The 23,790-nt window shown below is 47.6% G+C and overlaps 7 protein-coding genes across 7 annotated transcripts; 3 read left to right on the top strand and 4 right to left on the bottom strand.

The window, feature by feature from the left end:
* The first annotated feature begins 282 nt into the window (after positions 1 to 282).
* DEU56DRAFT_249224 (uncharacterized protein) lies at positions 283 to 1,273 on the top strand. The gene is made up of 5 exons (XM_041345289.1): positions 283 to 305; positions 463 to 597; positions 703 to 996; positions 1,076 to 1,193; positions 1,250 to 1,273. Exons 2-4 carry the CDS (start codon positions 529 to 531, stop codon positions 1,166 to 1,168), a joined length of 456 nt encoding a protein of 151 aa, XP_041210588.1. The 5' UTR covers positions 283 to 305; positions 463 to 528; the 3' UTR covers positions 1,169 to 1,193; positions 1,250 to 1,273.
* Positions 978 to 2,984, bottom strand: DEU56DRAFT_938938 (uncharacterized protein; the record flags this gene model as incomplete). The annotated part of the gene is made up of 15 exons (XM_041358855.1): positions 978 to 1,461; positions 1,523 to 1,548; positions 1,612 to 1,655; positions 1,709 to 1,819; positions 1,889 to 1,987; positions 2,044 to 2,098; positions 2,151 to 2,227; positions 2,280 to 2,312; positions 2,374 to 2,404; positions 2,464 to 2,492; positions 2,551 to 2,647; positions 2,707 to 2,739; positions 2,791 to 2,810; positions 2,860 to 2,869; positions 2,928 to 2,984. 15 exons carry the CDS (start codon positions 2,982 to 2,984, stop codon positions 1,323 to 1,325), a joined length of 861 nt encoding a protein of 286 aa, XP_041210587.1. The 3' UTR covers positions 978 to 1,322.
* A 1,458-nt stretch (positions 2,985 to 4,442) lies between these two features.
* Positions 4,443 to 6,572, top strand: DEU56DRAFT_249020 (uncharacterized protein). The gene is made up of 15 exons (XM_041345288.1): positions 4,443 to 4,901; positions 4,956 to 4,965; positions 5,019 to 5,038; positions 5,089 to 5,121; positions 5,181 to 5,277; positions 5,335 to 5,363; positions 5,423 to 5,453; positions 5,515 to 5,547; positions 5,600 to 5,676; positions 5,729 to 5,783; positions 5,834 to 5,932; positions 5,999 to 6,109; positions 6,163 to 6,206; positions 6,269 to 6,294; positions 6,356 to 6,572. Exons 1-15 carry the CDS (start codon positions 4,848 to 4,850, stop codon positions 6,498 to 6,500), a joined length of 864 nt encoding a protein of 287 aa, XP_041210586.1. The 5' UTR covers positions 4,443 to 4,847; the 3' UTR covers positions 6,501 to 6,572.
* A 2,853-nt stretch (positions 6,573 to 9,425) lies between these two features.
* Positions 9,426 to 10,808, bottom strand: DEU56DRAFT_979392 (uncharacterized protein; the record flags this gene model as incomplete). Its single annotated transcript, XM_041359741.1, has 5 exons — positions 9,426 to 10,098; positions 10,152 to 10,283; positions 10,340 to 10,357; positions 10,388 to 10,676; positions 10,789 to 10,808. The coding sequence occupies 5 exons, from the start codon at positions 10,806 to 10,808 to the stop codon at positions 9,910 to 9,912; spliced, it is 648 nt and encodes a 215-aa protein (XP_041210585.1). The 3' UTR covers positions 9,426 to 9,909.
* Positions 10,809 to 12,777: 1,969 nt separating this feature from the next.
* DEU56DRAFT_792494 (uncharacterized protein) lies at positions 12,778 to 14,620 on the top strand. The gene is made up of 4 exons (XM_041352709.1): positions 12,778 to 13,176; positions 13,427 to 13,441; positions 13,572 to 13,822; positions 13,878 to 14,620. Exons 1-4 carry the CDS (start codon positions 13,014 to 13,016, stop codon positions 14,214 to 14,216), a joined length of 768 nt encoding a protein of 255 aa, XP_041210584.1. The 5' UTR covers positions 12,778 to 13,013; the 3' UTR covers positions 14,217 to 14,620.
* A 1,410-nt stretch (positions 14,621 to 16,030) lies between these two features.
* On the bottom strand, positions 16,031 to 18,220 carry DEU56DRAFT_248718 (uncharacterized protein). Its single transcript, XM_041345286.1, has 15 exons — positions 18,021 to 18,220; positions 17,960 to 17,969; positions 17,891 to 17,910; positions 17,808 to 17,840; positions 17,652 to 17,748; positions 17,564 to 17,592; positions 17,474 to 17,504; positions 17,380 to 17,412; positions 17,251 to 17,327; positions 17,144 to 17,198; positions 16,979 to 17,077; positions 16,804 to 16,914; positions 16,701 to 16,744; positions 16,616 to 16,641; positions 16,031 to 16,554 (listed from the first exon to the last, which is right to left on the bottom strand). Exons 1-15 carry the CDS (start codon positions 18,111 to 18,113, stop codon positions 16,416 to 16,418), a joined length of 897 nt encoding a protein of 298 aa, XP_041210583.1. The 5' UTR covers positions 18,114 to 18,220; the 3' UTR covers positions 16,031 to 16,415.
* An 804-nt stretch (positions 18,221 to 19,024) lies between these two features.
* Positions 19,025 to 20,904, bottom strand: DEU56DRAFT_248736 (uncharacterized protein). Its single transcript, XM_041345287.1, has 15 exons — positions 20,769 to 20,904; positions 20,704 to 20,713; positions 20,635 to 20,654; positions 20,552 to 20,584; positions 20,396 to 20,492; positions 20,309 to 20,337; positions 20,219 to 20,249; positions 20,129 to 20,161; positions 20,000 to 20,076; positions 19,897 to 19,951; positions 19,741 to 19,839; positions 19,564 to 19,674; positions 19,462 to 19,505; positions 19,363 to 19,388; positions 19,025 to 19,307 (listed from the first exon to the last, which is right to left on the bottom strand). The coding sequence occupies exons 1-15, from the start codon at positions 20,820 to 20,822 to the stop codon at positions 19,169 to 19,171; spliced, it is 858 nt and encodes a 285-aa protein (XP_041210582.1). The 5' UTR covers positions 20,823 to 20,904; the 3' UTR covers positions 19,025 to 19,168.
* Positions 20,905 to 23,790: the final 2,886 nt, after the last annotated feature.

Genomic DNA, 23,790 nt, shown 5'->3' with positions numbered 1-23,790 from the left:
TTCGGCGCAGGCTGTCTCGCCCTCGTCCATTCCAAACCCTCAAAAGCCCTCACCTACTACGCACGCGCTGCACAAACTCAGACGTAGTACAGTAACTCACACCATATTTCGTGGTGGGATAGTGTGTTGTTTGGGGCTTTCGAGATGGGTTTCCGTTTTGTGTATTTCCGAGTTGCAGGTTTCGTGCTGTCTGGGTTTGGTTTTTGTATAGGTAAATGTGTGTGTTTCAAGGACACTGATGGGTAGTTTTATGCAGAGTGGCGGAAAGCAGATTGTGGTGGGGGAAGCTTGGAGGTGAGGCTACGGTGAGTTTCTCTTTCCTTCTTCTGGTTCATTTTTACTCATGTATGTTTCCTTCGTGTGTCGATCTTTCCCCTTTATCTCTAGATCTCTTTCCTTCCAATTTCTCGACCTCTCCACTCCCCATCCCTCAATCTCTCGTTATTATCTCGGTGCACCTAGTGGTCCAAAGCAACATACACATACGGCGAGGCAGTGTGCCTAGTCACGTTTGGTGAGCACGCAGAAATGAAGAAACTGATGGCGCGCGTCCAAGGACTGAGGCAGAAACTCGCGGGGAAGAGTATTCCTATCAAGGTGTGTTTTTCTCATTTTCATTCCCTTGCTTTTTGCATGCTTCCTCCCTCCCTTCCATCTACCAATCTCCACCCCCGCCCATGATCCAACACTAATCAAACACAGAAATTCATCACCCGCGAATCCGGTAAATGCCTCTCCCAATCCGACAAACTTCACCTCCACGAATTCCGTGTGATCACACATGTGCTTAGTGAGGTTATTTCAAGGGAGATTATTCCTCCTGTTGATGGTACTTTGGGGGAGTTGGGGTTCACACTTTCGTCGGAAGGGAGTGAGAGTAGGCGAGTGGGGTTAAGAAAGGACGTGCTAAGAAGCTGGAGTCAGGGAGTTGGTATTGGGATGCTGTTTGCCTCACATGGTTTTTCGAGGGTGTGTTGGCGGTTCGTGGCGTATCCGGTGCGTTTGTGTTTTTTGTATCTGGCTTTTCCATTAAGATTAACATGTTTGGGCATTTGGCTCTTTCTCGCTCTGGGAGGTGTTGATTATCTTGAGGATCGTTTTCCTGAGGAATAACAAGCTCCCTACCCGTCACCTCGTCTTCCAACAATTCTCCGCACCCGATAAATAATTATCAATGAGAGCCTTGTAACATCGTATGTGTACCAGTATTCAGACACGTTCTGTTAAGCGCATCCCAGACCCCACCAAGCCACCCCGACCAGTCATCTTGTAGCCCAAGCCTCACCCCACCAACATCGACGAATAAGCAACACGATAAGGCGTCACACCGTATGGTCTGCAGTTGACATGTCGGACATAGAAATGTACATGAGGGCTTCAGAGTTGTGCATGTCCCGGTCGATATGCCAGAGATGGAGGTGCATGCGCGTGGTGAGGATCGCAAGGATAAAGACCTGTATACTGTATGTACATTTGTGGGTGTTATCAGTGGGAATTCGCAACAGAAGTCGGAGGTGCGCACTCTTCAAGGACGTTACAGTATGGGGACTGTGGGTGCAGAACATCAACACTGACTCAATCGTATTAAAGGATATTGGGGAGTTTACGCACACTGGAAAATAGCACTGGCATGAGGGCGTTAATGGCCGAAAGTACTTTCGGAACATAATCATCACTGATGAGCACGGAAACACAAGCTCTTACTCACAGAGACCACATGCATAGTAGAATATGTTATGCTTCACCAGGACAGCGTACATATGGCCCTTGGCCGACCGCCAGCTCTGTATGGCACGTATCAGGGTTAGGGAGACCAGTCCTGGAGGGCAGGGCATCAGTCAGCGCGTCTGTAAGCTATGCGCCCAGTTCTCAGTTCTCGGCTACATACCCAATTGAAACACAAACAAGAGAATATAGGAAAGGAAGTATCGGATGCTGTTCGAGCTCCAGTGGCAGCCTAGGATGCCTGGGATCGCGCTAGTCGTAACTGTTAAGGTGGAGTGATTAGGTGCAAATAGCAGCCGGGAAGGTGAGAGCACAAACCATATGAGGTGGAAATAGTGGTAAAACGAATGCTGACGGATGTTATGATCATAGCCTAACTGATGCATCAATCATGAATTTAGGTGGGGTCAGGACATGGGACTCACAAAAGCGACAGACAGCATGCCTACGAATACTATCTTGTTGTTGTTCCAGATCGCACGGGTTCTGAGCACGAAAAAGTCTGTATTAATCGGATCAGAAGCACGTGTATGACATGGAGGAAGAAGACACACATTCAGAGCAAATGACTGTTATCTGACTTAAACCTGCAAGAGGAAAAAGCAGCGCTTGGCAAGGGTGTGCATGCAGCATGCACAGTACACGTACATGAGAAAATATTGATCACCGTTCGACATTTCTGGCGAAGTCATGTAGTAAGCATCTTCATCAGTGGAAGTTTGCCGCATGTTCACATACATTGGAATTCTCGTTTGGAGCGAAATTCACTGAAGCCTAACATGTCAATTTGTTATCTGGGAATTATGCTGGGGGTCATTAACGCACCATATAGGTATATGGTGACGAGACAAAAGGGGAGATACCGGGTAATGACATAGAGGGCTTTCACTTTGCTCCAGCGCGACCGAAGCAGGAATGTCCACTTTGAACAGTGTGTTATCAACATCCAAGGTGAGGCGCATCAAGGACCAGGTGCATTACCTCTTCGTGAAGTGAACAAGCATAATCATAGATCTGGATAAGTGTGTTTAATGGCGAACAATGAATGGTTGGGGACAAGCTTACCCAGAATGTCGCCTGCATTGCTGAGCTGTCAAGTTAGAATGAGGAAGGAGTAGTTTAGACATCACGCACTGTACATGTACTGGTTGGGCACACATGTGTTATTATTTTGTCCTCTTAGTATTAAGAAAGCAACGTACCGCCAAGTACTGCAGAATCTTGGCTGCTGCAATATCATCCGCTGAATACTCTACCATGGTCTCAGTGTTTGTTCGATAAGTCAAGAATGGGATTCTCTACATACCATGCACCTTTTTATTTCTTATGAACAAGGCATGAATTGGGGACAGCATTATATTCGCATGCTTGACTTGATGATCATGATGGTGTGTCAAACATGTCACGGTTACATCATGCTATGTTGCTGCGCGTTATCCTAAACCCACGCACAGAAGTTAGGACTCAGGCGCCGCAAAAGAGAAAACCTCTTTTTGAAACTTTATGAAAATCGTCAAACTCGCATGTTCAGGAAATTTGCTGAATTACTGTATATCGAAGGTATTTCAATGAATTTTGTTATACTCTTCAGATGATAGTTATTCATGCCTGTCAAGTACTAAGCGAGTTACGAACGGTACTGCTTGTTCATTCACACCCAATATCCCACCATCATGATATTTTACGGCGCTCCTACGGTTGAGTTCAACAGAAAATCAACAAGGTGCGTGTTCATTGATGCATTCCTCACACGGGCAACTCATACCAGTGGGGAGAACCGCCCTGGTTTAGAATACGGGAACTAAATAGCCCCGATTCTACCGCCAGGTCAGTCCCACCTGCTATATGTTCCAGTACATAAGTCCTACTGAGCCCCGTCCTGCAAGGTTTCATTATGCTCGCTGAGCAGTTCCATAATGCAATTGCAACATGAAAAAACCTAACGATGGTAGACGAAGTAGCTGGGCGCCGTGGAAAGGAACCGCACACAGTATGCACGACTATGTGTGTATAAGAACTGGTGCTTCTGGTTGGCGTTAATGCCTCCAACGTTCCGATGGTTTTCAACTGTTTTGTCAAACAGTACCACCGAAGTGTAAACAATGACTTACTGTGTAATAAGTCGTATGAGGACAAGGCCTCGCACTGGAAAACATCCATCATGCCAGGCTTCAATGTTCATCATCTTCCATTCACATTTCCTGGATGCAGGTGAGTCACATTTACAGAGCTGGCACGATATCCGGTGTCGTTTGATGGGGTGAATAGGCAAAGAGTCAGGTTTCTTTGTAACTTACAAGCTAACTGCGAGCCGATCAATCACGATTTGCATACGTGTCAGCGGAGGGCTACGGCTTTGGACGTCCAAACACGTTCAAACACGTCCAGGTCGGCCCTAGCCGTTTCCTCCTAGAACGCACGCAGTATTCAAGCACGTTCTCCAATGATTTCACGGAAGAGATGCCTCCTCCATCCCTCTCCTCACTGATCTCCACTGTTCATCTAGTCGGGTACATCAACGTTACGAGCGAATGAAAGCGATTGTGGTAAGATACATCTTTTAAATGCCAAACAACTCCTGGTACATTGACCATACAAACCCCTACTAGCTGAACGGCGGATCCATTTAATCAACCATTTAATAGGTTGGTAACAATCAACACTACTACTCCCAACATTGCTCCCAACACTGCTCCCATCAATCTACACCTCCACCGCATACACAGGATCGACAACCTTCACAGTCCATAAATGTTATCCTTAGACCGAGGAAGCGGTTCACTGTATCCCGAATGCATGCAGTATCGTAGAGAATGACGCGTTCTCCGATGTACCCTCGGAAGAGACGCCTCCAACCCTGACGCTATCGTTCATCCATACAGGTACATCAACACTATGAAATGACTGCTAACCATTCCTGTATCTTCATACGGATGAGAACGTGTTAGCATCCTTTAGTCTGCTTTACACTGGAATATATATCAGGTGGCTGTGTGATTAGGTTTAATTATACGTCAACTTTAGGCTCGAATGCTGTCCCCAATATCATATTTACATCACACTCGTAAGAGATAAGAAGGTGTGTGGTGCGTACAATAATCCTGTTTCTTCACTCATCGAACATGGAGTATTCGGCGGACGATATCGCAGTGGCTACGAGTCTGCAGCTATTAGCGGTGCGTCGCTTTCTTAATCATATGAGGGCAAGATAACAATATATGCCGCATCAGTACCTATACGGTGCGTACTGTCTCAACTTCTTCTTCAATCCTCACCCTAACTTGACAGCCCAGCCTCGATCGCGACGTTCTGGGTAGGCTTGTCCCGATCTATTCCTGTCTGTCGTTAAACTCACTTATTCAGACCTATGATTATGCTTGTTCACTTCATGAAGAGGTAATGCATCTGTTTCGTGTTACACCTCGCTGTGGATATTAATATTACATTATTCAAAGTGGAAATTCCTTGTCCGGTCGCGCTGGACCAAAGTAAAAGCTCTCTATATCATTACACGATATCTCCCATTTGGTCTCATCACCATGTACCTATGTCGTGCGTTGATGAGCTTCAGGATATTCCCGGATAACACATTGACACCTTGTACTTCAGTGAATTTCACCCTGAACGAGAGCCCCAACGTATGTGAACGTGGAGCAGACTCCCACTGATGAAGACCCTCACTGCATGACTTCGCCAGAAATGCCGGACTTTAATCAATATTTACTCATGTACGTGCCATGTACATGTTGCATGCACATCCTTGCCGAGCGCTGATCTTGCCTCTCACAGCTTTCTGCCAGATATCACTCATCTGCTCTGAATGTATCTCTTCTTTCTCCACGACATACACGTGCTCCTGATCTCATTCATCCAGGCATTTTTGTGCTCAGAACATATGTGCTCTGGAACAACAATAGGGTCGTACTCGTAGGCATGCTGTCCGCCATCTTTGTCAGTCTCATGCCTTTAACCCATCCAAGTTCATGATTGATGAATCAGTCAGGCTGTTATCGTAACATCCACCAGCATTCGTTTTACCGCTGTTGCCACCTCATATGGTTTGTGCACTCACCTTTCCCCCTCGCATATATTCACTCCACTTTCACAGTTACGACTAGCGCGGTACCAGGAATCCTAGGCTGCTACTGGAGCATGAGCAGTACCCGATACTTCATATCGTTTATCCTCTTGTTTGTGTTTCAACTGGGTATGTCACCGAGAACTAGGAGCCCAAATTTACTAGTATAGACGCGGGCTGACTAACACTCGCCAGTACTGGTCTCCCTCACACTTGTACGTGTCATACAGAGCTGGCGGTTGGCTAAGGGCCATCTTCATGATATCCTGTTGAAGCACAACATATATTACTATGTATGCGGTCTTTGTGAGTCTGGACTTTTATATATTTCCTTACGAAGATGATGATTGCTCTGAAAGTTCTCTCAGCCGTGAACTTTCTCGTGCCGATACTATTATCCGATGTGCGTAAACCTCCCCATACCCTGAATATGATTGAGTCGGTATTTATGTTCCGCACATACAGTCCGCATACTATACCGTCCTCGAAGAGTATGCACCTCCAACTTCTGTTTGGAATTCCCACTGACAATACCCACAAACACGCATACAGCTTTCAGGTCTTTATCCTTGCGATCCTCGCCACGCGCATGCACCTCTATCTCTGGCATGTCGACCGGGACGTGCACGGCTCTGACGCCCTCATATGCATTTCTATGTCCGACATGTCATTTACAAACCCAAACCGTACAGTGTGACGTCTCATCGTGGCATACTCGTCGTTGGTGGAGTGATGTTTTGGCTACGAGATGACTGGTCGGGGTGGCTTGGTCGGGTTTGGCACACGCAAAACAGAGCGCTTTTGACCAAAATTTATCTGAAGCCTGATACACATGTGATGTTACGAGGCTCTTGTCGATACATCATCCTGCAACCACGTCCCAAATACGAACTTATCCCTCAGCGTGGGCACAAGATACTTGGAATAAGGCCAGCGGCAAGATTGTTTAATCGTCCAGTTGAGTTGAACCGGTTGTGTTTTGTCGTCCATATTCTTCGTTGATCTCTGGGATTGAAGTGGCATCGTTTGGGTCGACCTTGCCTGCAGAGCTTGAGATAAGTGAGAACCAACTATGCATATAATCACCCTCTTCTACTTTGCCAAGTGTTTTGGGTCGTATGCTCTGAAACCAGAGAAAGATCGCAAATTCGGTGGCAGTGGGTTGGGTTGAATGGAACATCAGTGGAAGCAAACGTGTAGTTGTCACGGTAGAAGATGCAGTATTGGATCGTAGACCGATGGAGTGATAGTAGTGGCTCGGCGCACTGGCTATTTTTTTGGATCATGGTGCAGTTCATCTGGAGCTCATGATCAAGGCCAAATTAGACTCGTTGATTCTGTCCAGTGCCCATTATCAACTGGTTTATTTTGGAGCGACACCTGATGTATATTGATCCGCACAAGTGACTACATGCTGATGAACTACAACAAGAACCAAATGATAGTAAAAAGAAAATGACACCGAAGCATGAGAGACTAGATGTTGCTTCCCTGATGTTGACCAGCGGTGTTCTGAATGGGCACGCAGCAAATCCAGAGCAGAAAACGAGCCCGCCATCCAGCTCGTTGTATGGTGATATCAGGAGGCGAGATTGTACTAGCCGCCCCTGTAGTACCAGCAACTGTGGGAGGCGTCGTGGATGGCGTGGCAATGGCAGGTGGTTGCTGTGATGATAACAGATTGTTTTGGGTCGCCCCGCCACCTTGTTGCTGGGCAGTGGTATGCGAATTGGGAGGTCGAGAGGAGCTCGCAGAGGGCTTCTTCTTTCTTGCATAATAATCCCTCTGTCAAAATGTGTTAGTGACAAGGAACCAACAAGGGAAAAAATGTACCGGCTTGCCCGCTGTTAACGGGACCTCGGCTATTGGTGGCATGTGCAACCTATCCGATCCATGTTGTCTGCGTAGTATACCAGATGCAAAATTTTGAGCCCAGCTGAGAGGGTTGTGGGACGGTAAGCGACCCAGGCGGGTGGTTTGACGTGGTTCTGCGGTGTGGTGGCCGTGTGATGTCGAGAACTGTCGACATATTGGTTAAAGGAACCGCCAAATCATAGGTGGGGATCTGAGACACGTACATCATCGAAAAACGCTGGTGGTATTCGACGAGCACCTTCGATTTTTGGGGCTCGTTGCCGTGTAGAATCAGCCTAGGATGTAGATACTCCAAATTACGCAAAGGGTTCAAGGAATATGAAACATACGTTTACGTTGGATGACTTCTTGACAGTGTTCTGTGATGAATGAAGATCAGTGAGCAAGGTTGCAGAAGAGACTTGATGTAACGTACTACCTGAAAGAAAGTGTTCATCATCGATGTAATTGTGGATAAAATATGTGCGAACTCACATTGTCTGAGAGAAGGTCATCCAGGTCAGCCTCTCTGACGATAGCAGAGACATCCCATGTGTAGATGTGGTGGTCGTCGCAGGTAATGGCAATGAACTTTCCATCTGCATAGAAGGTCACGCCTGTTACCGACCTTTCATGGTAGAGGAATGGTCCTATTGGTTGATCATCATCGAGGTTCCATAGTTGCATTGTCTGGTCGGACGATGCGCTTACGAGGATACGCCCATTCGGAGATAGTGAAATACCCTGGATACCTCCATGGGCCTCGAAAGTGCTGATTTCGGTCCAGGTGGCGGTATCGTATTTCGTGATTTGGTGGTATAACCCAGCGAAAAGTATTTTTCCATCGGAGGTCCATGATAAGCAGAAAATGCCTCCCTCAAGTGTTTTGAGAAGTTCGCCTGTGTTGGCATCCCATACCTTCAGCCCAACTCCACCTGTGGCTATCATCGTGCCATCAGGTGAAAAACAAACTGCGAACACGCCGGCGACACCCCCTGCCTTGATTGGTCCTAGCATTGTCTCTCCGCTCTTGACACTCCACACTCTTAGTGTCCCGTCTTCGGATCCGCTCACCACGCGCTCTCCATTTGGACTCCAGCAGATAGACTTCACTTCCTTTGTGTGCCCCGTCCACTTTTTGATGACCTTGCCCGTGTCTATGCCCCACAATCTCACTGCACCATCCTCACTCCCGCTTGCTACTGTCGTGCCGTCCGGCGACAGTGCTATGGCAAACATCTCTTCGCTTCCTTTGTCCCTCCAAGCCTCCCCGACCTGGGTACCGCTTTTTAAGTCCCAGACTCGGAGCGAGCCATCCTCTGAACAAGTGACGATCCGCCATTCACCAGGCAGGCGTAAGACGCCACGGACATGTCCAGTGTGCCCTTGTATCTTTTGGCGTGGCTTCGTCGCTGATTCTGAGTCCTTTTGCTTTGCAAGGGTTGGGGAAGACATAATTTCGATTCGGGGACTTCACCTGATGCTGATGGGCACGGGTCATCTTCAGTTCTTACCTATAAGGCAAATGCCATCACTTACTCAAAGGTACACAGAATATTATGCAGAATGAACGAAGGCTGCAACGGAGTGAATGTTTTGTTCAACAACTCGAGCTCTGTCCGGGTGCGCCTTCTATGCTGTGGCCATCAACAAAAAAACAGCTGGCGTGTACGTACTACGGCCGGCTACTGCCTTGCAATTGTATGGCTTACAAACCCGAACAAGAATGGTAGAAGGAATGCATGAGCTTGTAGCATGTATGCAAGTAGTAACAGATATGTTGTGAATGTAAAGCTTGCGCACGAAATGTGCGAAGCTTGTAAAGTAATTAACAGAAGTGCGGAGGTATGCATGAGATCACAGCATGTATGCAAGTCGTAGCAGATATGTGTGAAATGTAACGCTCATACATGAAATATGCGAAGCTTGTATGTTGATCAACAGAAGTGCGCAAGCACACATCATGATGCATGATTAAGATCGCGTATACATAAGTACGTTGAATGTAGCGAGCGCAAGTCCAGACAATAGAAAGATCTTTACCACTATTTTGACGGATTCATTTCCAAAGTGATGTCCGGATGTGACATTGTTCCAGATGCCACTGCAATGCCAGTGACTGCATGAAGTGTCGTGGATAATGTTTGGATTTGGGTCATTCCGCTGTGTTACTGCGTGGTATGGGGATTGACCGGCCGAGAGTTGGTAGCTGTCCTCCCTCTTGCGTGATAGTTCCTCTGCGCCACGAGGCCTCAACTACTGGTGGCTCTCGCAACTGGATGTCTGTCTGCGTAGCATGCCAGACGAGGCTTTGTGCCCAGCTGAGAGTGCGGGATCGAGACGGGTATTGCGTTCAGTTTCTCCGGGTAGATGAGAGCGGCGGCGCCGGAAGGAAGGTAAGTGACCGAGAAGACTACGTTGATGCGGTGCTGTCGTGCGAACTGATAAGATATTAGTCAAATGAGCTGCTAAGTTGTACATGGAGATCACGTACGTCATCCAAAAAACCCTGGTAGTACACCTTTGAATTTCGGGACTCATCGTCGTATAACGTCAGCCTAGGATGTGGATGCTCGAAATGACGCAAATGGTCAAGGAAAGCATAACATACACGTTGAATGGTGTTCTGTGATCAGCGAAGATCAGCGAATAAGGTTGTTGAAGGGACCTCATGCAACACACCAAAGGAAGATTCGTCATCTATTGAGGATGAAATATATGCAAGCTCACATGTTCTGACAGGAGGTCATTGAGCCCAGCTTCAACGGCGAGGAACTTTCCATCTGCAGTGAAGGCCGCACGTTTAACCTCTTCAAGGTGCAGATGTGGTCCAATAGGCTGATTGTTTTCGAGGTTACATAGTCGCGTTGTCGCATCGTCCGATGCGCTCGCAAGGATTTGTTCATCCAGAGATAGTGAGATGTCAAAGACAGAATGTTCGTGCCCGTCGGGGGCGCCGATTTCTATCCACTTGACTGTATCGAATTTCTTGATGTTGTGATATGGCACGGCGATATGTCTTTCCACTCGAGGTCCATGTCAGCTTGATATGGACCTCGGATGGAAATGCCACTAGTCCGAAGTCGAGTATTTTGAGTGGTTCGCCTGTGCTTAGCATCCCAGACATTCACCCTTCGCCCATAGCAATCATAGTGATATCGGGTGAGTAGCAAAATGTGCGCACCATGCTGTCCTTGACTTTATTAGTCTAAGGATTGTCTCCCCACTCTCGACACTCCCGATTATAAGTTCCATTTCTTCTTCCCCGGATCCACTCACCACTCGTGCTCTGTCAGGATTCCAGGAGACAGACAACACCAACTCTGTGTGCCCCCGTCCATTTCGCGATGACCTTGCCCGGCGTGTCCACAACCTGATTATACCATCCTGACTTGCGCTTGCTCCTGTCTTGCCGTCCGGTGACAACGCAATGACGTGTACATCTCCACTCCCTTCATCCTTCCAAGCCTCCCCGACCTGCGTTCCATCATCCAAGTGCCAGACTCGAAGTGAGCCATCTCATGAAAAGGTGATGATCCGTCATTTATCAGGTAGGCGTAGGATGCCACTAACGATGTTGGTGTGCCCTCGCATTTTGGGGGCGAGGCTGTGTCACTTGTACTGAAGTTTCTTTCTTCGCAGGAGCAAATTTTGGCTCGGGGACTTCCCCTAATAGGCGATGTCAATTTCAGTTCTTGCGCATCAAAGAAATGCCACCACTCACTCAGAAGATCGTACCCAAACCAAACGAGGGAAGAGCTGCAACGGAGTGAACGGTTTGCTACAGAGTAAAATTAGGTGGGAAGTCGCTGTTTCAGAGGTCTTAAGGTACGTCGTCATTGCTTTATCATCGTGGCGCTTCGCGCGGGCTGTGCGGATGAAGCGCTTAAGTCTCGTTTCGTGGGAACATGCGCTGTTTTTTCATCGGCGTCGACATCGACATCTCGCAAAACGAGATGGACATCCAGTGAATACCGTGTGGATGAATGGCAGATCTGGGTCCGAGAGAGTCTATAGTCTTGCTGCCGCTTCAGTGGAAACATATGCAGGAGTTGATCAGGTGAAAAATATTGTCTGTTAAAAGCCGATGCTAGCTGGCAGGAATAAACTTTGCGCATGTTTGCGCGAGAAGAAGTGGCAGCGACCCTTTTTTGCTGCTTTTATTTTCCCAGCTCCAGTGAACGCAATGGATCCGGACGGAGAGACCATGAAGCCAAATGATCCGGAGGGCAACGTGTTCTTCACGCACCCGTAATAAGGCAGAATAAGGTTGTGTTCGGAATCGAATATGTAAGATATTGGATGGATTCTTCCTTGCGCTGTATGCATTCACGCTTAGAGGCGAGGTAGGTGACAATATGGAGCGAACGCCGGAAGTGCTCACTGAAAACCATTGTGGGGAAACTGAGAGCAAGCAGAGCCAAGGGTCCAGCGGTCAGGGGTATATATCATGACATACCGGGTCACTTGGGCTGTGCAGTGTACACATGCTTTACAGAAATCGGACGCACGACATCGCTTGCGTGCATAGATGACATGAGAAGTACTCATGCTAGCATAATACAAGGGACACGTTGACAGGACCTCCGGTCACGAGCAGGCACCGAAGTGAGGGTTTACTTACGCAGGACCAAGCAAGGCACCTACAGAATGAAATTTTTGCGAAGAAGCTGCCATTTTTCGCTCGTCGATACGACCGTGGATATCACCAGAGGGACGGTGCGAATAAGCATAAATTGGTTCCGGTCCCAGTCACATCTACGGTACGTTAGACAATACAAATACTTTTCAGAGCCAATAGTAATAACCAACCTCATTGCCAGAGTTGTAAGAATAGTCTGGGACCTGAATTCCGCACGGTATCAGCCGGGGAGTGATGATAGCATCATTCAGGCATGGTTCAAGTTGATGCACGGATGCAAAAATGATCGATTTCCCTAGGTGGCACCGTCGGAGGATACTGATGTCAATGGAGTATATCCCATGTTGTCAATGAAGAGACTTGGCAATGACCAAATTTTCCTCACCCCTAGGCATACTGGCAGTCACTGACAAGGTACTGGTAGAAATGAAGTCTGGTAGAACAAGAACGCGGTGCGCTAAGCTTGGCAGTATAAGTGTGTGAATTCATTTCGCAAATTTCCGTGAATATTGCTTACAAGTTGGTCGCGACGATCGCGACGATCAGGTGTTGAAAGTAACTCCCAGCTCATCGCTGTGGACGACGACCAAACCCTCACATTTCTCTGACTGCCTTACTTTTTTCTTTCTCTCTTTGTGTTCTCAAGACCTCACATATTAATAGTCTCCGACTCTTTGCTCCCACTTGGCAATTTTCGATCTCTCAGCTGCCAGAATGTCTAGTCTCACTACCAGCTCATTACTTGCAACCAGAACCCCTCCAGTACCGTTGTTTCCATCGTCTTTTCCTGGCACTCCTACCACCACTACCAGTGGTAGTTCCGCGACTTCTTCCGACAATACCGAACCCAGTTTAACTTCGAGCGCTGCCTTGTACCGTGAGTGTGATTGATCGTTATGGTGATGTAGCTCAACCAATTCTCACACTGCTCTCCAATGTTTCCCTCACTCCTCTGCTTTTGACTTCCTACTCGTGTGTCTGTGATACTCTCGCCCATTCCTCTGGGTCTGGAATTTCATCGCTTGCATTATACAATCTCCCCGAACCGGTTCGATTACCTGTGCTTTAAATCATATTGCCCTGAAATCGTCCCCATAATACCAAAATGATCACTTCACCTTTCACAGTTTACACCTTTCTTGGTGCGTCACTCGTACTTCTTGCTTTCACTCCCACTAACCTTCTTCCCCCCGCCCTCATCACTCTCAATGTCTTCCTCGGTGACTTCAAATCCTTTGCCTGGTGAATCTATGTCATACACGGCGCTAATAGCTACCCTCGTCCTTCTCCTTGCTGTCTCATCCGCTATTGTTATTCGCAGTCTCATCCTTCGACGACGTCATCAACGCATCGTAGAGGAAGCTATCCGAGCAGGGACATGGCTCCCTCACCAATCATATGACCCCAGAGGAAGTCGCAGACGAAGGGACATTGGAAAGAAGCCCAAGTTGTGGGAGGCATGGCTCCGCAGTGGAGACGAAGAGAGCTCAGCTGACGGCAAATGTGCTTGGGATGACATAATGGTATGCTTCTCGCGCAGAACGTCTTGCAAGCACTATCGCTAAGTTCATGTCACAGCCCGTCTACGCCGCCCATATTAAATCTGCTCCAAAGCCTCCATCTCCGAGGCCAGAGCCAGCCCAAATTCGATCTGACGCGCCTTCTCGCACGATGCGCTTGCTACGACCTTTTCGTACACCTTTTTCACCAGCACCAACGACATCATCTCCGATTGTCGCTTCTACGCCTGTACCTTCATCTCCGTCCAGATCGGCACCACCTGCCGTAAGCATAGCTGTCCTCATTGCAATGCCCACACCACAGCATGCACGAGAGATGGACGGACCACCTGTCGTTGAGCTTGGTGTCGTTGACGTCCCTCTTCAAGACATGAGCCCAATGGGTGGACAGCCCTAACAGAGGTATCCAGTTGCTGGTCACACCGGTTCCGATGTTAGATTATGGATGTATTCTTATTGCTTCAAGCGCGTGTACTTTACTACATACAGCATGCTATGTTGACATTTCAAATAGACGTTATGTACTGACCGTTACTTCATCGCCATGCGTGCAGATTGGGATCATCACTTACATAGGCGTTGATCCGTCCGTCTGTCCTAACATAGCTTTCTTGATCAAAGTAGCGGATTAATGCTTTTCTGGGATGGTGTGCTCGCAGCAGACGAACGGTCTAGTCGGGAATTGGATGGTCTTGTGGACAATTACTTGCTGCACGTTTGCCGTTATCTGATTCAAAGTACATGCTTCCGCCTCGAGGACATGGCGGAGCATGGCGGTGATGGGCTGTCAATCAAAATGATCTGCCGCTTGTGGTGTAAGTCCGACAATGACGGTCTTGTTTCATTTTCCAAATCATGATTGATCATGGACTCGGACTGGTTCAGCCTCGCTTTCGGCCCGGGTAAGCTGGACACCCATTGCAAATTTTATCTAGACTCCGTTAAGAAGACCAACATCAACTTCTTTGCCTATTTCGTCGTCGACAAAGCCAGAGATCAAGACTGTACACTGCCAGCCGACGCTCTGCAACCGTCATCCTCAGTTGTCCAGGACCGGGCTTGCGCCTTGGAAAGGAAGGAAGTTAACGACTATGTCACTATCTTTTTTTCTATTAAGACGATTTGACTACGGGAGACTAGGCTTGCGAAACAGGCACGGTCAGACATAAATTTTATACCCCAGCGCAACTTGAAGGCTAGTCCCCGTCATGATAAGGCGTCCATATATCATATGGCACATTTACCTCTGAAAAGAAGGGCAGGAGACCGTGCCAGCCCTTCGAACGTTTCTCGTTCCTAAGCCATGCCTGAAACCAGGAGAAGAAGCCTACCAACAAGACCGGGCCTGCCGCAGCGCAGGCACGGTCAGGAATAAATCCTGTACCTGTCTCATGTCGACTCAAGGCCGGTCCTCCGAGTCCTCCATGATAAGGCTTACTGGTGTCCTGCGACACATAGTAAGTTATCGGTTGTGCGATATGGCAGCATATGTACTTCTTTGCCTTTGAAAAGGAAACAGCAGAACATTGGGGGCATTAACCTATGCCGACCAGAAGCAGCAGTTCTTCCACGGTGCGTAACTCCTCCATCTACCCTCGCTGGGCATTTCCAAGTTGGAACTCTAACATGGAACTACCAAGCGAGGATAATGAAACCTGACATGGCTGGGCTTGCGTCGCTAACACAGGCAGACATAGGACTTTATGTCTGCACGTGTCAGCTCAGGTTGGGATGTCCAGAGGTACTACATAGTAAGTTATTTGTCCTACAATATGATATTTACCTTCGGAAACCTACTAGAGCGTTAGAACATAGGGGCAGGTCTGCAGACAGGATCAACCTCGCAGTGGAGTCGGGGCGTTGTCATCTGACTCTACAGCTAGGGCGGTTCTTCCCAGCACCAACGAGGATCATGAAGCCTACGAGACACTTGAGTCTAATATAGCAAGAGATGTACTGAGGGGGTGAGTGGGTTTGCGACTTATGTCTTGGTGAGCTATTGGTGACTTTATATACCTATCGCAGGTGTGGACATCAACTACGCACAATTCACATTAGTGTGGGTGTATCATTTTGCGTTCATTATTGGCTGCAATTGCCACACTTCCGGAGTGAGACATTTGATGTGGCTGACCTACTGGCAAACTCCGTAATTTGGCAGTGGTTTCACATCAACAATAGAGCATCTAATTGCATCACAAGGTCCACAAAGTGATGCCCGGTTAGTCAGAAATTATACAATATCTTGAGTGGTTCGGAAATCCTGCAAGTCTGTGTCCACCGCAAGATCTTGTATCTTTGGCCAGGTATAGCATTAACCAGCATATGGCACCGTCAAGGTCCCGAGCCACACATTCGCTTATATTTTTGGGCGTCACAATAGCAACAGAACAAAATTCAATTGAGCGAGCGCGACGATAGTGCTAGAACATAGATAGAAAACAATATCTAGATCAGTGAAACTAGCCAAGCAAAACTGACTCGAAAGAATCGTATATAGCGTGGAGACAGTGTAGTCGAGCTCGTTGAGCCCAACCAGTCATCTCGTAGTCCAAATCTTGCTCCACCAACTACGAATAAGCCACATGATAGAAAGTCACGCCATATGGTCCGCAGGTGACATGTTGGACATAGAAATGCACACGAGGGCGTCAGAGCCGTGCACGTCCCGGTCGATATGCCAGAGATGAAGGTGCATGCGCGTGGAGAGGATCGCAAGGATAAGGACCTGAAAACTAGATGTGTGTTTGGGGGTGTTATCAGTGGGAATTCGCAAAAGAAGTTGGAGGTGCATACTCTTCGAGGACAGAGTAGCATGCGGACTGTGTGTGCGGACATCAACGACTCGATCATGTTGAAGGATATTAAGAGGTGTACGCACATCGGAAAACAGCACTGGTATGAGGACGTTCACAGCCGAGAGAACTTTCGGAACAATAATCATCATTAATGAGTTGCGAAGACATATGTAGGTCCTGACTCACGGAGACCGCATGCATAGTACGATATGTTATGCGTCACCAAGATGGCGTGCAGATGGCCCTTGACTGACCGCCAGCTCTGTATGACACGTGTGAGTGTTAGGGAGATTAATACTGGTAACAGTGTCAGTCAGTGCAACACGTCTGTAATGTATGCTCCCAGTTCCCGGCGACATACCCAGTTGAAAAACAAACAAGAGAATGAACGGCATGAAGAATTGGACGCCGCTTGAGCTCCAGTAGCAGCCTGGGATACCTGGGATCGCGCTAGTCGTGACTATGAAACATAATGAAAGTGGAGTAAATATGTGCAAATTTGGTGGGAGAAGGTGAAAGCACAAACCATATGAGGTGGAAATAGTGATAAAACGAATGCTGACGGATGCTACGGTAATAGCCTGACTGATTCATCACACATAAACTTGGGTGCGTTGAGGGTATGGGACTCACAAAGACGGCGGACAGCATGCCTGCGAGTACGGTCCTATTGTTGTTCCAGAGCGCATATGTTCTGAGGACAAAAAAGCCTGGATGAATCAGATTATGAGTATGTGTATGTCGTGGAGGGAAAAGACATACTTCCAGAGCAAATGATTGATATCTGGCAGAAAGCTGTGAGAGGAAAGAGCAGCGCTCGGCAAAGATGTGCATGCAGCGTGTACAGTGCACGTACATGAGTAAATATTGATCAATGACCGGCATTTCTAGTGAAGTCATGCAGTAAGCATCTTCATCAGTGGAAACGCGCTGCAGGTTTACATACGTTGGGGTTCGCGTTCGGGGTGAAGTTCACTGAAATACAAAATGTCAATGGGTTATCGGGAGGGTTATGCTGGAGTTCATCAACGCACAACATAGGTACATGGTGATGAGAACAAAGGGGAGATATCGTGTAATGACATAAAGGGCTTTGACTTGGCTCCAGCGCGACCGAAGCAGGAATTTCCACTTTGAACAGCGGATTATCAACATCCAGGGCGAGTTGTATCATGAAACAAGCATATTACCTCTTCGTGAAGTGAACAAGCATAATCATAGATCTGGATAAACGAGTTTAACTGAAGACGGGAATAAACCGGGACAAGCCTACCCAGAACGTCGTCATCGATGCTGAGCTGTCAAGTTAGAACGAGGAAGAAGCAGCCCAGACAGTACGCACTGTATATGTACTGGTGGCACATGATATGTTATCTTGCCCTCGTATTAAGAAAGCCACGCACCGATAATAACTGCAGATTCGCGGCCGCTGCGATATCGTCCGGCGAATACTCCATGTTCGATGTTCGATAAGTAAAGAAACGGGATTTTCGCATGCATCATGCACCTTTTTATCTCTTACGAGTAAGGTGCAAACATCATGATTGGGGACAGCATTCGAGCTGCAGGGTCGCATGGCAGATAGGGATGTAAATTGATCACCACAAAACATTTTGCTTAATTCGGCCGCAATCAGTCTTTGCATACACAGCCACCTTGGAGTATGTGGGCCGTTTTTACAAGGAACGATAACCTCTTTTCATCGACTCCAGCCATGTTAGACGCACACATCATCGAAGAAAAAATGACTTCAACGCACGTCATCAAAGCAGACTGAAGGATGCTCGTCCACATGAAGCAGATTGAGATAGGAATCTATGAGGGGGCAGATGTAGTAACAGAGAACGGCCTGTATCTTCATCTGAAACGATGCCTTGATGATCTGGTGAATGACGTGTAGGCGTGATATGCAAAATCATGGAACCGAGGTTGGATACATCTCTTCCGAGAGCGCATTTGAGAACGTGTACGTCTGGATAAACAGGTGTGAGAGCAGATATGAATAGATCAGGATAAGCCCACCCAGAATGCCGGCGTCGCTGGATGTCAAGTTAGAACGAGGACAAAGCAGTTTGGACAGCACGCACTGCATATGAACTAGCCATGCATGGTATAAATATCTGTGATTATCTTGCCGTCATGTTAAGAAAATGAAGCACCGCTAAATGATGGAGATTCCTGGCCACTGCGATACCGTCGACCTCGGGCTCTCAGAGTATACAACCCCGAACGGTTTGCAAAGCAGAAGAGGGTGGTTATATGCGTGGCTGGTTCTCGCGCGATATCTCGAGCTCTGCAGGCAAGGTTGGCCTCAACGCTGCCACTTCAGTCTCAGAAATCAAGGAAGAAGATGGACGACAAAACACAACCGGATCAACTCAACTGGACGCAGGGTGACATAAGTACCATTATTAATAAGAGCTTTGTAACATTATATGTGTATTAGTGTTCTGTTGAGCGCGTCCCAAACACGACCATGCCACCCCGACCAGTCATCCCGCAGCCCAAACCTCATCCCACCAACTTGACGAATAAGCAACACAATAAGACATCACACCGTACTGTTTGTAGGTGACATGTCAGACATGGAAATGTATACGAGGGCGTCAGAGCCGTGCACGTCCCGGTCGATATGCCAGAGATAGAGGTGCATGCGCGTGGCGAGGATCGCAAGGATAAAGACCTGAAAACTGTATGCGTATTTGTTGTCAGTGGGAATTCGAAACAGAAATTGGAGGTGCATACTCTTCGAGGACGGTATTGTATGGGAACTGTATGTACGGTGTACGGAACATCAACGCCGACTTCAGTAATCATATTGAGAGTATTGGGAGGTTTACGCACGTCGGAACATAGTATCGGCATGAGGAAGTTCATGGCTGAGAGACCTTTCGAAAAAATAATCACCATCGATGAGTAAGGACATATATAGAAGTCCTGACTCACAGAGAGCGCATCCATAGTAGAATATGTTGTGTTTCACCAGGACAGCGTGCAGATGACCCTTGGCCGACCGCCAGCTCTGTATGACACGCACCAGTGTGAGGGAGACCAGTACTGGAGAGCGTCAGTCAGCCCGCGATTATACTAGTAAATTTGTGCTCCCGGTTCTCGGTGACATACCCAGTTGAAACACAAACAAGAGAATATAGGGAATGAAATATCGGATACTGCTCGAACTCCAGTAGCAGCCTGGGATGCCTGTGATCATGCTGGCCGTAACTGTGAAAATGGAGTGAATATGTGCGAATGGTAGTGGGAGACGGTGAGAACACAGACCATATGAGGTGGCAATAGTGGTAAAACGAATGCTGGGGAATGCTACGGTAATAGCCTGACTAATTCATCAACCATAAACTTGTGTTGAGGGCACGAGACTCACAAAGACAGCGGACAGCATGCCTGCGAGTATGATCCTATTGTTGTTCCAGAGCGCATATGTTCTGATCACAAAAAAGCCTGGATGCATCAGATCAGGAACACGTGTATGATGTGGAGAAAGAAGAGATACATTCAGAGCAGATGAGTGATATCTGGCAGAAAGCTGTGAGAGGAAATATCAGTGCTCGGCAAGGACGTGCATGCAACATGTACAGCGTACATGAGTAAACATTGATCAAAGTCCGACATTCCTGTCGAAGTCAAGCAGTAAGCGTCTTTATCAGTGGAAGTCTGCTGCACGTTCACATACGTTGGGGCTCTCGTTCTGGGTGAAATTCACTGAAGTACAACATGTCAATTTGTTATCGGGGAATTATGCTGGAGCTCATCAACGCACAACATATGTACATGGCGATGAGAACAAAGGGGAGATATCGTGTAATGACATAAAGGGCTTTGATTTTGCTCCAGCGCGACCGAAGTAGAAATTTCCACTTTGAACAACGTAGCATCAATATCCACAGCGAGGTGTATCACGGAAAAAATGCATTACCTCTTCGTGAAGTGAACAAGCATAATCATAGATCTGGATGAGTGAGTTTAACGGCGGACAGGAATAGATCAGGACAAACCTACCAAGAACGTCGTAATTGACGCTGGGCTGTCAAGTTAGAACGAGGAAGAAACAGTTCGTACAGTACGCACTGTATAGGTACTGGTGGCACATGCTAGATATGTTATCTTGTCCTCGTATCGAGAAAGCGACGCACCGTTAATAGTTGGAGACTCGTGGCCGCTGCGACATCGTCCGCCGAATACTCCATGGTCGATTAGTGAAGAAATGGGGTTCTCGAACCCATCTTGCATATCCACCTTCTTATCTCTTACAGGTGAGGTGTAAATCCGATAAGACAGCATTCGAGTCAGCTAATGAGCCCAAAGTTTACGTGGTCATGGGCTAGACAGGGCTGTGTAATTAGGTTTCATCAATGTAATACAAAGTTGATTCGGCGGAATCAGTCCTTGAAACGCGCAGCTACCGTATATGCAAGGAACATTAAACTCTTTTAGTCTCCGGCCATTTAGACACCCGCATCTTCGAAGAAGAAATGACTTTACGCCCGCGTGGTCATGGCACATATGCCAGTGTAAAGCAGACTAAAGGATGCTAACACGCTGGAGCGGGGAGCGCAGTGCAGGGGTTAGGAGCACGAGGCAAGGGCTAGAACGAGACATAGCGAAGAGATCAGAGATGCATCACGAGGCAGGTGACAGGGGTCACATAGTTCTGGGGTCCTGACGGACACGCATACATAGACATGTACAACATGTAGAGGAGATCCATCTCCAATACACTCTAGAGAGCTAGGCTGGCGGGACCAACGCTCTGGTTCATATGAAGATACAGGAATTATTAGTATGTCAGCGAGACGGACCAATTGCCAGTCTTCATCTGAAATGAGACCTTGATGATCAGATGAATGTCGTATAGGCGGGGATAGAGGCTGATAATTTAAAAGTATAGGACTTGGAAGGATGGGGTGGAGGATGATTGAGCATGTCTGAGACCTTATTCATACCTCGCTGCAGGTGTGTATCAGTTGGAGCACTTGACTAGCAGAGGCACTCACCAATTGCTTTCAGTTGTTTCGTAGCGTTGATGCTACCTGTGTGGATAAAGTTGGGGTTGGGGTTGGAGGCGTCTCTTCCGAGGGTGCATTGGAGAACGTGTCGCGATCGTTCTCTACGATACTGCACGCATTCTGAGGAAACAGTGAACCGCTTCCTTGGTCTAAGGATAACATTCATGGGTGACAGAGCCTTCTTCTCGCTTACGGATCGGGAAATTCGACACCGCCACAAGTTGAATGATACCATGACCATGCCCTTCCAGACTTCCAACTTCTTCCACCCAACCTGCCTATGAGAAGACATGGTCACCGGTTGTCAACAATATTCACCGGCTACCACACAGCATGAGCACACGTGTACTCAAAGACGAAAACCTGATATGTAACCATTCACGCTGCTGCTATAACAGTGACGCGATTCTGTTACTCAAACGAGATCCTCGCCCCGTGTTCTTGGAATCTTGGTTAACACGGCTTGCCAATTATATCAAGAAAATAGTCGACATAATTGACGAGTCATGGTGATTCTGCATATCTTGCTAATCACGATGTTGATTATTAGGAGGCGCGGCAGCGACGTCGAGAGTGCAAGTGAGAGAAATTAGAAATGTCTTTGCGGTTCACACATGGTTAGTTTTTATGAGAAACCAATGCGGAATATGTAAACACTTACGATTTGTAACCTGCAGGCAGCCATCGGTCTCACATGCTCTGTTGAGGGATCTTGATTATGCATTCAATGTTTGGCCATGCCCTCGCATAGAATCGGCGATCCGAATACGACAAATAGATAGTTGCTTTCCTGCGCTATGCGAGCGAGCCTCTAGGACAAAAAAATGGCGTTGCTCCGCACCTGCATTCCAATTTAGGATACATCCGGCCCCACATTATATGCAGCAGTACTCGAGTGATGTACCGGCAACTCCTCAAGACCTTTGATTACATTCGGTGGTTGGGCATCGCCGATTGTAAGTCGTAGTTTATGCCTGTGCTGATACTGCATGATGCGAACTGACCCCATCACACAGTGACGACCGAGTGGTAAATATCGACATTTGTCATGTTGTAGGACATATATCTTACTATGTAGTACAACAGGACATCCGACCTTGCGTTGACACGTACAGACATCGAGACCTATGTCTGCCTGTGTCAGCAATCCAAGCCCGCCGCCCATGTCAGGCTTCATGATCCTCGCGTGGCAGTTTCATGCTGCAGTTCCCACTTGGAAATGCCCAGCAAGGGTAGATAGAGGAGATAAGCGCGGTAGCAAGGAACCACACATAGCATGCTAATGATGCACGACTATGTCTACTCTGCAAGAACTATTACTTATAGTCAACATAAAGTAATCCCCTTCTGAAACCCACTTAAACATTGGAACATGGCGGCAGATTTGCACAACTTGAAGCATAGTCGTCCATCCTGTTCCCGGTCATTTCCATGGTACAGCGCATATCCGCGTACCCTGGCTTCTCCAGTCCAAGTTTGGCAACAAACCGCACTGAAAAGGGAGGATAGTGAAGCCTTGGGCTGGTGTACGCGAACATGTCAGAAGCTATCCGATATGTCACTGTACGCTAACGCAAGGCTAGCCGTCGTGGTAGAGTCGGGGCGTTGTACCCCGACTCCACGGCTAGGGCAGTTTTCCCCAGCACTAACGAAGATCTTGAAGCCCACGAGACAATTGAGTCTACTATAGAAAGAGAGGTATCGAGAAATTGGGGGTTAGTGGGTTTGCAACTTATATCTTCGTGAGCTGTTGGTAACCTTATATACCTATCGCAGGTCTGGACGTTAATCACGCACAATCCACACCGACGTGGGTGTATTGTTTTCTGTTTATTGTTTACCACAATCGCCACACTTCAGAGTGAGACATTTGCCTAATCCGAGTCGTGATGTAGTTGACGCGCAATGGTGATAGTGTTGTCAGCCCCGTATTTTTCAGAGGTTTCACATCAACAATAGAGTATCTCATTTCATCACAAGGTCCACAAGGTGATGCCCGGCTGGCCAGAAATCACACAATGTCTTGATTGTTTCGGAAATTCCGCGAGTATGAATCCACCACAAGATCTTGTGTCTTCGGCCAGGTGTAACATTGACCAGCCTATGACGCCGTGAGCTTTTAAGTCCCCCCCTCTTTTATCAATGGCTC

This window comes from Suillus clintonianus (assembly GCF_016758775.1).
Source record: "Suillus clintonianus strain FC179 chromosome Unknown DEU56scaffold_21, whole genome shotgun sequence".
NCBI classification, from domain to species: Eukaryota; Fungi; Basidiomycota; class Agaricomycetes; order Boletales; family Suillaceae; genus Suillus; species Suillus clintonianus.
Note: the sequence above shows the minus strand (reverse complement) of the source record. Positions and strands in the feature narration are given on the sequence as shown.

Excerpts from the sequence above, each read along its gene's own strand:
- DEU56DRAFT_249224 (XM_041345289.1), top strand. The coding sequence starts at position 529 with ATGAAGAAACTGATGGCGCGCGTCCAAGGACTGAGGCAGAAACTCGCG. Across the intron at positions 598-702 it reads GGAAGAGTATTCCTATCAAG|AAATTCATCACCCGCGAATC; the intron begins GTGTGTTTTTCT and ends AATCAAACACAG. Across the intron at positions 997-1,075 it reads GGCGGTTCGTGGCGTATCCG|GTGTTGATTATCTTGAGGAT; the intron begins GTGCGTTTGTGT and ends TCGCTCTGGGAG.
- DEU56DRAFT_248718 (XM_041345286.1), bottom strand. The coding sequence starts at position 18,113 with ATGCGAAAATCCCGTTTCTTTACTTATCGAACATCGAACATGGAGTAT. Across the intron at positions 17,413-17,473 it reads ATTGATCAATATTTACTCAT|CTTTCTGCCAGATATCAATC; the intron begins GTACGTGCACTG and ends TTCCTCTCACAG. Across the intron at positions 16,745-16,803 it reads GTACTATGCATGCGGTCTCC|TTCTCTCGGCTGTGAACGTC; the intron begins GTGAGTCAGGAC and ends TTGTTCCGAAAG.
- DEU56DRAFT_249020 (XM_041345288.1), top strand. The coding sequence starts at position 4,848 with ATGGAGTATTCGGCGGACGATATCGCAGTGGCTACGAGTCTGCAGCTA. Across the intron at positions 5,278-5,334 it reads CATCACCATGTACCTATGTC|TGAATTTCACCCTGAACGAG; the intron begins GTGCGTTGATGA and ends CTTGTACTTCAG. Across the intron at positions 5,677-5,728 it reads GCATGCTGTCCGCCATCTTT|GCTGTTATCGTAACATCCAC; the intron begins GTCAGTCTCATG and ends TGAATCAGTCAG.
- DEU56DRAFT_248736 (XM_041345287.1), bottom strand. The coding sequence starts at position 20,822 with ATGGAGTATTCGGCGGACGATGTCGCAGCGGCCACGAGTCTCCAACTA. Across the intron at positions 20,250-20,308 it reads CCCAGAACGAGAGCCCCAAC|GAATGTCGGACTTTGATCAA; the intron begins GTATGTGAACGT and ends TGACTTCGACAG. Across the intron at positions 20,077-20,128 it reads ATCACTCATCTGCTCTGAAT|GCTTTTTTGTGATCAGAACA; the intron begins GTATCTCTTCTT and ends TGATGCATCCAG.
- DEU56DRAFT_792494 (XM_041352709.1), top strand. The coding sequence starts at position 13,014 with ATGTCTAGTCTCACTACCAGCTCATTACTTGCAACCAGAACCCCTCCA. Across the intron at positions 13,823-13,877 it reads GTGCTTGGGATGACATAATG|CCCGTCTACGCCGCCCATAT; the intron begins GTATGCTTCTCG and ends TTCATGTCACAG.